Source organism: Indicator indicator, chromosome 2 (genome assembly GCF_027791375.1).
Source record: "Indicator indicator isolate 239-I01 chromosome 2, UM_Iind_1.1, whole genome shotgun sequence".
NCBI classification, from domain to species: Eukaryota; Metazoa; Chordata; class Aves; order Piciformes; family Indicatoridae; genus Indicator; species Indicator indicator.
This window is the reverse complement of record NC_072011.1, coordinates 28,411,789-28,425,400: the sequence shown is the minus strand read 5'-3', so window position 1 is coordinate 28,425,400 and position 13,612 is coordinate 28,411,789. Positions and strand designations below refer to the sequence as shown.

At 39.4% G+C, this 13,612-nt stretch overlaps 1 protein-coding gene across 1 annotated transcript in view; it reads right to left on the bottom strand.

The window, feature by feature from the left end:
* The window catches only part of SMOC2 (SPARC related modular calcium binding 2), a 144,506-nt gene that overhangs the window by 92,147 nt on the left and 38,747 nt on the right, over positions 1 to 13,612 (bottom strand). The window contains exon 2 of the mRNA XM_054395906.1: positions 5,489 to 5,660. Coding sequence (XP_054251881.1) covers positions 5,489 to 5,660 — 172 coding nt within the window. The remainder of the gene's footprint in view (positions 1 to 5,488; positions 5,661 to 13,612) is intronic.

Below are 13,612 nucleotides of genomic sequence, written 5' to 3'. Positions count from 1 at the left end.
TCAGGAAGATCACTTTCATCTACTTTACTGTAACGCTTACATGTCCAGCACCCTTGTGAGTCAGGGAGGGAAAGACAAGAACTTGATTCTGCACTTAAAGTCTGGGCCCAAGGCTGGGGGGCTGGCAGGAGCTTGACTCTGTCACTCACAGCATAGAGCTTAACCATCAAATGTTCAATATCAAGCAATGATTATGAAGACTGCAGCTCAGACTAATGCAGCTGTTTGAATCCATAGACAGTTTCCCAAGTAGTAGCATGAAACCAATTTAACTTCCCCTTCATCTTCCCAAAGCACCTCCTGCTCCCTCTACACCATCCTCTAGCCTGCCTAAACAGCTCCTGCTCCACTGCTACTACCCATTTTGCACCCATCCCAGAACCAGGGGCAAGAACCTCAACCAGCCAAGACACCACACAGGGGAGCTCACCCCCAATAAGGAGGCAAGCCAACACCTGCAGGTGATATCAGAGAAGTTGTCAATTCTCTTCTTATGTAACTGGGGGGGTGGGGGGGCCACGAGGCCCCCCAGCCTTTGTCCCCCATCACCCAGTGCACACCATGTGGACTCACCAGCAATGAGAGGAGGATTCCTCAGCCCAAATGGGCGCAGCTTAGAGCTTCAGCCTTTCCTGGTGGGGATTAAAAAAGGGAGCGGGTGGGGAGGACAAAGTGGCCACACCTGGGGTGGGAGGAGACTCCAACATAGCCCAGGTGCTCTGGGATTTGAGGGGAAAAAGGAGGAAAATGGGGCAGGTGGCATGGAAAAGGGGCAGATATGGTGGGAAAGGGGAGATGGTGGTGAAAGAAGAGGATTTAAAAATAACTTTATTTTCCATAAATCTTCCATAATGCACAACTGCAGTTCATGGCTTGCTTTGTCTCCATGCAAAGAGAACAAACCCATTAAAACTTCATAAACCAAAGCACAGTGTTGGCTATTATAATGAAAGCTTTCCATAAGTATCATTTGGCTTGGTTGGAAAATCTGTGCTTTTCAGATCAAAATAACAAGTTTTAACAAGAACAACAAAAAAGTTCTCCAAGGGTGAATTTTCTCCCTGGATATCAGCAGAAAACACCAGGATGATGAAGGGACTGCAGCACATGCCTTATGAGGGGAGGCTGAGAGCTCTGGGGCTTTTGAGTCTGGAGAGGATATAACTGGGAGGGGATTTAATGGATGTTTATGAATATCCGAGAGCTGGGGGTCAGGGGGGAGAGGACAGGCTCTACTCGGTTGCACTCTGTGATAGGACAAGGTGCAGTGGATATAAACTACAGCACAGGAGGTTCCACCTCAACATGAGGAGGAACTTCTTCACTGTGAGGGTCACCAGAGCACTGGAACAGGCTGCCTAGGGAGGTTGTGGAGTCTCCTTCTCTGAAGACTTTCAAGCCCTGTCTGGATGTGTTCCTGTGTGACCTGTGCTAGATTCTATGGTCCTGCTCTGGCAGAAGGGGTTGGACTTGATGATCTTCAAAGGTCCCTTCCAACCCCTAACATCCTGTGATCCTATGATCCTATGAACTTAAGTATCTGTATGAAGCTCCTTATATTGCCAAGTATAGACCACTCAGAGATGTGTCCCAAGTCTAGTTTAGCATTTACCTGTAAAGCCAGATTTCTGATGGCAATGAAATAGAACAGTTCCATTTTACAGTGACTAACAATTATATCAAACCTCCATTCATTACATTCTCATTTTAGCGAAGTATTGGTAGAGAAGCCAAGAAGCCCAAGCACCTCAGCTAGTGCATTTCAAGAAGTCGAGGTTAGGGAAGAGGTATGTTGACATGACTGTACTTGTGAAACTGGTTTCCCTTTGAACCAGTTGTAGAATATCAAATATTATCACTGAGCCAGTTGTTTAATACATTCAGCATACCAGTCTCCAATGACTGGTATGACACACCTAGTACATTCACTCTAGAAAAAACAAAACCAAAACCAACCAGCAAAAAAAACCCAAAAAACTGAGGAAGGAGAGAAGTATTCTTAATGTTATTTGAAGAATAAGAAGGGGAAATGAAGGTATTTCTGAGTGCATTATCCTTCAATGATTGCATTCTGCCTCCCTATGTGACATCCAGAGCTGTCTAGTCCCACCAGTTGCAGTGAGGGGAACAAGGCTGAGTATGAAAGGACTTGTGCCTGAGTTTGTATTAGTCATAGGAGCAGATTTACCCCGGAATGTATCAGAACAGTCCTCTAAGAGCAACTAGGATAGATTTGCAGGTTGGAAGCCTTAAAGCCCTGAAAAAGAGGTGGCTCTGTGCATTCTGTCTTCTGAGAGCAATCCATGGCACAACAAACCCCATGAGCCATGTACATACAGTCCTTGTGAACGTGTCAGCTAGCCTGTGCTCAGGGAGCACTCTACCAGTGTAGGCAGATATACTGTGTCCTGGCTCTGGGTAATGAATTACTGTAGACAGCCTCTGTGTCTTTCTGACCAGTTTAAAAGCAATAATATTGCTTTTCCACTTCTTGTATGTTTTGTTTCTTTGGCTGGGCTGTGCCAGATTTACTGCGAAGCATTTGTGCATACATGTAGTGGATTCCCATCACAGGTGATATTTTAACAGTCCCCCTAACACAAATAATATTTCTCAGCTGTCAACATACATTTTTTTATTAGATTCATAATCCTGTTGCACAGTAAGCATCTGTGTCAAGCAAGTGGCAAATCTCCAGAATTTCACAGTTTATATTTTCCTTGGAAAAGTATCCAGAAATATAGATGTTCATCTACAGTGTGCTCAGATTATTTGAGACTCTAGAAACTGCAAAAGCAGGCTGTAAGTTTTATGAGATTGTAACTTCTTATACAATTTCCAAACTTAGCAATGGACTCCAGCACTGTCTGGAAGCGGACTGGAAAAAAAAATCTTTTCAATGTCTTCATAAAAAGCCACTCTCAGAACAGTCTGTTTTCGTATTACTTTGTCATAGGTTAGTTGTTTTTCAGAACCTAGGGGAAGGTTCAGAGTTCATTCATATTCACATTTATTTAAACTGTTTTAACCTCTGATGCAACCATCAGGAACTAGAAGGATGGGAGTGCAAGAGAAAGAAAAATGGTTTAGAGAAAGAAAAATGGTTTAAAGAAAGAAAAATGGTTTAAATCAGCCATCAGCCCAGAGGTCACCAAAACTCCCTTATCTGTGTGAATAGAAATCACAGTTATGAATGCGTAAATAAGAAAGGACTCAAACTGTGAAGATGTTCAGATTTCTAGTGAATAGGCTAAACTGAACAAAAAGCATGTTTTCAACTAATAGAATTAGTACCTGGAAGTATTTCATTTTCAGACAAGATTTTTGTTATGTGAACAGAGATTTTCACCCAAGAAGAAAACTGGAGAAGACAGATACTGACTTCATACTGTCTTTTCTGATCAATGAATGGATGAATATCAAACACAGATTTGACACTGTGAATCCTATGCCAGGAATCATAACTTCCACATGCAAATATGTTTGTTTCCGTACCATTTTCTTGCAGTAGCAACATCAAAACTTGCTTCAAAACCAATGTTTTAATGGAGATATCTGGGCTTTTAGGGGGACAGATGAACACTTCCAAAAGGATTTGCTTTCATTCCGACACAGAATTAAAGCAAATTCTGAAACCTTTAAGGTTGCCCTGGAATGGAACCATTACTTTTTAGTTAGCCCTACTGAAACAACCCTCTGCTCTTTGGTCAAGCATCACCTACAACAACAAATTTCACCACTCAAAACCAACTGGTTCGAAAGAAGTCTTAATCTGAGAACTTCCTTAGCTTTTTCAGAAGAATGTTTCATGGGACTATCAAAAGTAAAAAAAAGATAAAACTGAAACTGCAGCTAGGCAAACAAATCATCTTTTTCTGCTCTAAAACTTATTTCCATAGCTTTAAATATTTCTGACAATTGTATCCATGGGTAAGAAAAAAGACATTGGTCAATTCAGACTTGAATACTACCTAATATTTAAAAGAGTACTGATGTCAATGATATAGACTAAGTGTATTATTTGCAATCATGTGCTTATTGCCAAACAAAGGGGAAAAAATATAAACATTAGAGTGATGTTTGCATTTATTTAACTGAAAGATTAAAAGCATCTGATTGCTGAGTGTGTGATATATACTTGCTATTATCAATACTTAGATGCCTAAGGTGTCTAATTCCGTCTACGATTGCACTGACACACTATTCATTCATAACACTATTCATTAATAAACAGCAAGTGAGCTCTTCTCCAAGTTGCAGTAGCTGACTGCAGAAAAATTTGCCAGCATCACTGAAGACATCTCCAATAGGCCAATTCAATTCATCTTTACAGAAAAAATTTCTTGCAGATGACATTGTCAATATGGTAACAGAAAAAAATTTTAAAAAGAAAGAAAGAAAAATACTCTCAACCATTTTACAGAAAAGTGTATAATGCTCCAGTTTATAAAATTAACAAATATAAGGGGCACAATAAATCTCTCTGTTGTTCACAAGTGTAACAAAAGCTTTGGCTCAGGTAGCTTCATTTATCTATCCTTGTTCACAAAAGTAAATAGATCCATCAGCTAATACAATGGCTTATAAAGAAAGAGCTGAAGAATGAGTATATTGTTTCACCTAGGCAGAAGATGAGATAGAATGTCTCTTTGAAGCAGTCTTGATGCTTCAGAGGTTTTCTGGAGCTAATGGAGGGAGATGATGTGGAAAATTGCCTCCAAGAGATTGAATTGGTGTGATCCCAGGGGTTTTCTCCCTTCCCCTCACCCCTCTCTTTTGGACAGAGCAAGGGAAAGTAAATCTTTACAGCCACTGCTATTCTTACATTTAGAAAGAAGAGCACTGTGTTGGGAATCAGCTTACACTTCATCAAGAAGCTGTGCTCTCTAGCACTAGACAACTCTAAAAGTGAAAGGATTTAACTGAATAGTTTATATGTATTGGAACTGAAGTGCTAGGGCTGCATGTTGCAGTTTCTCTAACCAGGGATCAGAAGTAAAACAGGGGATGGTGTAGGTAAGATAGGCTTCTGATGGATCAAAATATTACATATTTGTTTAATTTCTTTTTTTTCCCCTCTTATTTTTTTTCATCACTAAAAGAATGGTTGCAGTTAGGAAGCACAAGACTAAATTTGACCACCTCTGGGTCAAAATAGCAAATTGTAGTAGACAAAAGACAGCAAGAGATAACAAATTTTTTAATTACTCTCCACCTGCTAATGATATGGTCCTTCAGAACAAGGACCTAACCTTACAATTTCCTTAATAGTGACTTACTGTAGTGTAAATGTGTGGGGAGTAATATTTTTGCATACGATAATAGATAAATGTTATCTTTATGTAGCATATTATTATAGAATTAACAAGATGGATTTCAGGCTACATGCTTTCAGAAAACTCTTCATGTATATCACTCTTAGTTTTCAATACACAGACATTTAAGTCTATTATTTTTCATTAAAGTCAAGAGAAACCGATTTGTTTACCTTTGCAGTTTCCCCGGTAGGCAATTTCCAACTGAGGGTCTTTGCATTTTGCTCGTTGAAATTCACACCGTGATAGAAAAGTTCTTCCATCAGATGCACAGAGTGATTTCTGTGGGGAACCTGCACAGTCCAGGCTGCATTCTCTGTCTTTGTCTTGGTCAACTCTCAAAAACTAGAAAAAAAAAATTAATTATATAGGAATGCTATTCCCACGTGGAAAGTGTTCTGTGATCCCCTTCCCCAGGAAAGATATACAAGTATTACCTAAAACTGAAAAGAAAACTCTTTCTTTTTAGCCTGTTCAGATACGAGCTGATTCATTACATCTGGGGTTATTCAGCTGCTGCTTTGTAACAGTAGTGATTACAACATTTCTGTAAAATACACTAAATCCACCACCACAATTAGGACACCTCTGAATCTTCTTCAACCATTATGAAGCTGAAAACAGTGGCTTGGGCTCTTTAGAGCAAAAATGGTGATGGCAGAAATGTTCTTCACAGCAAAATTGAGATGGCAATGGAAACCTGTCTATTATATTAGCTATGCGTTAACTAGTTTATAATAAAATGCTGAAAAGTCTGTTCTAAGATCCAAATAGGATTTTTAACACTGAAACTCATCTAAAATTATAACCATATCTCCAATGGCCTCAGCATAAGAGATCTGAAGAGAAAATGAGCAAGGAGAATCTGGTGAAGCACCTTATGAAACACAACAGATGGTTTATTCTTGCAACACTGATATTCAAAAACTAAACACTCCTCAAAAAAACCAGACATTTTAGATATATTTAATAAAAATATTTATATTTGTGCATATGCTTGCCCATAAAAATACATGCCAATATTGAAGAGGAATATGTTATAAGCTTGCAGTTTTTCCATTGGGACTATTTTTATAACACAGAGTTCTACGCTTGGGTCATAACAATCCCATGCAACAGTAGAGGCTTGGGGAAGACTGATTGGAAAGTCGCCCCACAGAAAAGGACCTGGGGATGTTGGTTGCTAGCTGACAGAATATGAGTCAATAGTGTTCCCAGGTGGCTAAGAACACCAACAGCATCCTGGCTTCTACCAGAAGTAATGTGGCCAGCAGGACTAGGGAACTGATTATCCCCTGTAATCTGTACTGATGTGGACGCATCCCAAATACTGTGTTCAGTTTTGGGCCCCTCACCAATTGGACCACATTGAGGCGCTGGAGTGTGTCCAGAGAAAGGCAAGAGAATTGAAGCAAGTCTTATGAGAAGTGTCCAAGGGAACTGAGGTCGTTCAGCCTAGAGAAAAGGATGCTGATGGGAGGCCTTATGACTGTCTACAGATACCTGAAAGGAGGTTGTTGTGAGGTCTCCTTTCTAGTTCTGCCATGAAGTTACATTGAACCTGGTCTAATTGTTCATCCCTCCACTTCCAATACTGCAGGCAAAGCTCATGCATTCAGCATTGTCCTTGGCACAGTGGAAAGCAGGAACCATTCACCCTGAAACAAGTTGACAAAAACTAACTGGTTCTGATGCTGCTGCATGCCAGCCAAAACCAGTCTAACCCAAAAACACTACTTTATCTTCTGAGCTCCTGAAAAGAAGGTACTAGTGAGAAGGTGAAATCAAATTACTTCCTCTATCCTTCTGGTGTCTCTGAATAAGCATAAAACTAAGCAAGGCATACAGCTGCTGAGAGATAATCCTTCTCCTAAGCATTAGAAGACATTTGAGAAAAGGTCACCACCAAACCAAAGCACTGGTTTCATTATTGCTACTTCATAATCATAAATCTCAGGTACAGAAGATTTTGAACTTCGGATTAGAAACTGAGGCTACTAGGAGGAAAATCACAAGAAAGAAAAAAAGGAGGAAGAGTAGTGTCTGAGCATCAAAGAGTTGTACAAGCTAAAAAAAGTCAGGAAACATTTGCTATATATACATACCCTGAATTTTATTACACACACCAAAAAAAAAAAAAAGTGTATAAAAAGAGTCATAAATCTCCATAATCTTCATACTTAAACTGTGGTCCATTTGCATTTCCTATCCCTTAATGTGAGGAAATACATATGTCTTTCTGGAAAGTGTGCCTGAAAATGGAGACACAATCTTAGAGGTGTCACTTTAAAATAATAGTCATATAGTTGAATTTTGACCAGAATTTTTACATTTTAGTGGCATAGCAACATAAAAAAGAAAGAATCATTTTCTTGACATTTTAAAATAATTTTTCGTTTTAAACAATAATTAGCTTCAGAAGCAAATTGCTCACAAATTACACACAAACCCCAAGCCTTTCTTCCTGGAATTTAGCAATATAGCTCTAAAGTGGAAAAGAGAGGTTCCTTTTATCCCCATTTTAGCATTATTTTACAGATCCTTCTGCAATTAATAATCAGCTGAGCTGTGAGTGGGAAGGGATAAAAAATGAAATCATGTCCCTTTACCTGCAAAATGAGCAACAATGAAGAAAGTCTGCCATGATTCTAATCAATTTCCAAATTATGCTGTACCCAGGGCCTGCTTGGGTGTCCTTACAAGCTGCAGTGCAGGGCACCCAGGTAGGGTATTCTGAGCCCCCTTTTTTTCCTGGGAGGCACCTGTGGGACTCTGGCTTTAGGCATAGGTAGGACTTTTTAAAAGGACTTTTCAAAAGGACTTTTCTAGGATAAATGGATCATACGGGGCCTCTGATATAAAAACTGGACCCAGTCCCCTATTTTGCCTCAGACTTCACTTTTGGATTTGGTGCTGGCAAGTCAAGTGGTCTCCCTCTTCCTAATCTGTGAAGTAAGGATTTGAGGGAAGCCTTTTTACATGGATGAGACTTCATAATGGCTAGGTGCTTTGCTACCTTTAATTTATCCTCAGCAACATCCCTGTTGAGCAGAGAATTGTTTTTCAAAAGCTCAGAAAGGCCCTGTGACCCACAGAAACTCATGCAGGAGATCAAGAAATTAAATCCAGGCACGAGAAAAAAATTACACACAGCAACAGTTTAGGCTCTGTCCCATTCTTCTCCCAGGCTTCTCTCATCTTTTCTGTTTTCAGTTGTTAAGACGGGTATGCCAGACCACAGTGGACAAACCACAGTAACACAGTGGACAGAAAACTCCCTTAATCATCTGAGGAATAAAATCCATTCTCTTGAGAGCATGATAGTTCACAGATTAAATTACATTTTAAAGGGCATTTATCCAAAGAGTTTTCTTAAAGAATTTTATTATTTCAAAGCCTTAGAGGAGATTAGGGTAAATTACAGGTTCGAGGATCTTCAAGCAACCTGAAAAAGTAGAGGAAGAAGACATACCCAGGAGACAAAACCACTTGAATAGCTTATTGGTTAGCCAAACCTCAATGGAGAATTTGGGTTGCACATTTAAACCATCTCTACCATTCTTGTGTAACTGAGGGATTTAAGAGCAGGAAGGACAAAAAGGCAAGCAACTGTGAATGAGATAGCATAAAGAGAGATTAGCAAATGTACTTTTAAAAAAAGATAGAAAGTGTGATTGACGTTTGGAAAATACCCTACTGTTATCTTTTACTGTAGCAGCATAAGATGATATAAGCCCAAATCAACACTGCTTGCTCCCACATAGCCAAGCAAATTGATAAGTATGTCAAAACAGAAATGGTGAAACAAGCAAGTGCTTTGGGATTTCTTATGGAATTTTCTTTCTGTTTAAACAGGAACAAGCTGAGTCAGTTACACAAAACCTGGGATCATACTGATGCACATCTTAAAGCTGTACTTTCCTGTGAAATATTCTTTTCCTTTAAAGCAGCATGGTATATTGTTCTAGATGGACCAGAAGGTGACCCATGCTGAATACTGGCTCACCTGTTTCTGTCTTTAAGTTCATTTAAGAAATAAATCTGTTATTCTACAAACAAGTGATTCACTGGAAGACAAGCTTAAAGCAGCATTTCTGTCAAATGCTTTTAGCAACTGAGATTAAGCCAACAATAGCTGATCAACCTGAGGTGGAAGTATTTTGAAGAACCAGCAAAAACTGGACAATTATGGTGAAACCCTATTTAAAAACCAACCACTTTTAACAGAGAGGTGCTCCTGCCCCTAATAACATAGAAACTAGCCTAATCAAGTTTAGAAAATAATTTTCAATTACAAATTTGAATTTATGCTACAGATTAACAGGCATGACTGCTGAACTGGAGTTGTTCAACTTATCTTTATATTTTAATACAAAGAAAAACGTTTATAAACTTACTTCAGCATTCACAATGCATTATAATTTACAACACTTGATTTCCAAGGGGCCTACTATTCCATACTAGGTCCTGATTTCAGTTCTCATGTACTATTTCTGAGAAGAAAGAAGCATAAATGGACTAGAGAAAAAAAATTATTATTAAGTCTACTTCAGTTGATAATACCAAGGTCACTATAAACTGCATGTTCCCACTTGACAGATACAGTTACTGATTAAATGTTATTTACTGTCATGTGTTTCAGACATCATCAAATTCCAGTACTTTTCTTCATCATCTCACACACCAAGGCCTCTTAACTCTGGTTGAAATGTGTCTCTCTATATTGCTGGCAGTCCTAGTGATCTTTCATCCCTCTGTTGCTGGAGTTTGGTAGCAGATGTATTGTCAGAGTACATAGTAGTAAATACCTGAAACCTTGCCTGTACTGGGAAAAATTATTTCTGCTCTTTTTTCCACTCTGTTTTTATCTTTCAGCATTGTTTTTGTCACTGGTCCCACATTTGAGCTATGAACAGGCAGGATGCTTATTTCCTCAACCATAAGTATCATGTTGCAGTTCATGAGAAAGTTTTTCCAGTACCTCAAGAGTAAACATTTGATGGTTTCTTTACTGTGCTATTAAACCACATAACATGTTCATAAACTTGTTCACTGTTCTGGCATAACATGTATCTTCTCTTTACCTTCTCCTTACTCTTCATTCTCATGCAGGGATTCAGTGTCATGCTTTCTGGTCTACATCCTGCCATCACATGCTTTTTCACACCCAGGCAAGAAAAGGTCTTCAGATTAAACCATCTGTGAAACCACATTCACATCTATGTATTTCCAATGAACAAATCTGTGACCCCATCATCTATAGTGGAGATCAACTTTCATTACACTTAAGCAGATCACAGAGTATACTAGGAGAAAATAGTGCCTGACTAGAGAATCAACAACTGGATACATCTACACACAAAATTGTCCATGCGAGAGAGGAGAAGAGTTGACACCACAGTTACAGTCTGGTCATGGGGAGTGCAGACTTCTCTCTCCATTGGAGAAAAAGCTGACAGCAGATGCATTTATGAAGAGGCATAAAGTTTAGTTTATTGAATCTGGCTCACAGCCTTTTAAACAGAAATAGAAAACTCTACATTTCACAATATAGTGCACAGCTGTGGATTGTCTTTGGTCAGAGGCCACTCTCTGGCTAATCTGAGCAAGGCAGAGGAGTATTCTGCAACTTCTTGTTTTATTATCTTTGTATAATTTGGTTCATCTTAAATCTAAGAAAATTTACTTGAAGTCTTGTAGAGATATTATTCACACAAACAGGCTGCACACAAAGCATAACTCATAACTATCCTGAACTTATGTTTACTTGGTCTAATGTAAGTTTTCCTTCTACAGCTGAAAACCCAGATACTGCTTCTTTTCTGCCTGTGGAGACAAGCTCCACCCTCCTCTATGAGATTAGTTTGGAGTCCATGCACTATGAAATCATAAGAAATTCAGGTTCACGGATTAGGATTGTTCATGAGAAATTTTTGACCTATCTTCAGTTTCCACTGGACCTGTATAGCCTCCACTGACACAAAGTATTTAAACATACTGACAACAGGTTTTTATTCTATCACTTTTTGCAGATCTCTTACAACTGATATAAATACTTTCCCTCTGACCAAGTGGAATTACCGCTTCAGAATCTAAAGTGAAGTTCAAGTCTGCTTGTATAACAGGAGAATAATACCTGCTGTTTGGAGGCTTAGGGTCAAAACAAGCTGGAAAAACAAGCAGCAAAGACGTATGCTAGACATCACTGTTTTGCTTTGAAAAGCCTAGTGCAGACCATAGTTTTGAAAGGCAATTTCTTTATCCTGCATACTGATACTGAATACAATGGTCTGACTTCCCTGCTGCTGGTATAGGTGATCTGCTAACAAACTATGAAGCAGCATGCTCTAACGTGGCTCTGTGCTTAGGGCTTTGCACTGTTGAAAAATGTGTTGAATTACAGTGATTTATGTGTCTATGCTGTTTCTGTATGACACCTGCCTGAAGGGCAGATGTGGAAACCTCCAAGCCAGAAATATTTTGTCCTCTCTGTGCTAGCCTACCACAAAAAATGAGTTAGACAATAGTAATACATATGTGTGTGTGTATATCTATCCACACATACAGGCTATAATCACAGAATCACAGAACCACAGAATGTTGGGGTTTGGAAGGGACATTCTGACATTATCAAGTTCAATTGCACTGACAAAGCAGGATCACCTAGGGCTAGCCACTCAGAAACACATCCAAGCTAGTTTTGAGAGTCTTCAGAGAAGGAGGCTCCACAACCTCTCTAGGAAGTCTGTTCCAGTGCTCTGTCACCATCACCATAAAGAAGTGTCTCCTCATGTTGAGATGAAACCTCCTGTGTTCTTGCTTGTACCTGTTGTTTCTTGCCCTAGCACTGGAAACCACTGAAAAGAGACTAGCACCCTTATCTGGACACCCACCCCTCAGATATATATAGACATTGATAAGACCTCCTCTCAGCCTTCTCTTCTCAAGACTAAACTGCCCCAGGGATCTCAGTCATTCTTCATAGGAGAAATGTTCAAGTCCCACAATCATCCTTGTAACTCTCTGTTGGACTTTATCCATCAGATCTCTGTCTCTCTTGAACTGGGGAGCCCAAAACTGGACATGGTATTCCAGGTGTGGTCTCACCAGGGCATAGTACAGGGGGAGGAGAACTTCCCTAACCTGCTGGACACACTTTTTTAAATGCACCCCAGGATACTGTTGGTCCTCTTAGCTACAAGGGAACATTGTTGTCCCATGGATAACTTGCTGTCCACTAGGACTCCAAAGTCTTTCTCTGTGGAGCTGCTTTCCAGCTGGATAACCCCTTGTCTGTACTGCTGCCTGGTGTTATTCAATGATGCGTAAATATCGACATGCTACAGGCTGTTTAGAAAGCATTCTAATCAGCTAATCCGTCTCAGTTAATCTGCTCCGCTATTTCATTACTTTTCTACCTAGGAATGAAACAGAAGGTATGTTTACAGAACAAACTCTACTCTCATCCCAATGCCACAGAAAAGCACTCAACCCTAGTGCTGAAATGTATAGAAAATTAAGTTCTCCTCATCTTTACCATTGAGTGATTTAAGACAGTGCCAGAATATACCTTGAAATTGGCAAGTCTGTATAATTGCATTAACAGATTGGTTCACCTTGTGCTTTCCCACTGAAGAAAAGCAGTCCTTCATGACAGCTCCAGGACAATCCCAGAGCTGCCTTCTTCAAATTATGACCTCCTTCTTTGTCTAGATATACAGGACATCATCATTAAGGTTAGGCTTGCATAGAGGAATTTACACAGAAAGCCATCACACAAAGAACTAATCAGATGCTATTCTGATGAGATAGAACGTGTGCATGCCTGCTGTTAGAGTAGGCAAGGCCATTTGCACTTACAACAAAGAATCTCATCAAAATATTTCTGTGCCTCTTCTCAATGGTAAAGGTTCTTGGTGTAAATCAGAATCTTTCCATTATTATATTCCACTGCCACACAAGTAAGTAGTCAGGTGAGGTCTTCTACAAGGTTAACTCAGATATCTAAAAATGAACATTTGTTCTTGAAAATTCATTTTTCCCTGTTCACACACACAAAAAATCAGTATCCCAGGGACATACTACAGCACTCTCCAGAGCATCAAGCCATGATCAGGATTTCATAATGTGGAGCTAGTTGTCTAGACTAAGGAAAGTAGAATTTGGCACCATTAGAGTAATATTCACCTGACTTAGGATAAGATTAATCACATCCTAGAAATATCCTTTTCATTTTATGGACTGGAGAATCTGATCAGCTAGCTCTCCTGAAAACAGTTGAATTCCTATGAGATTAA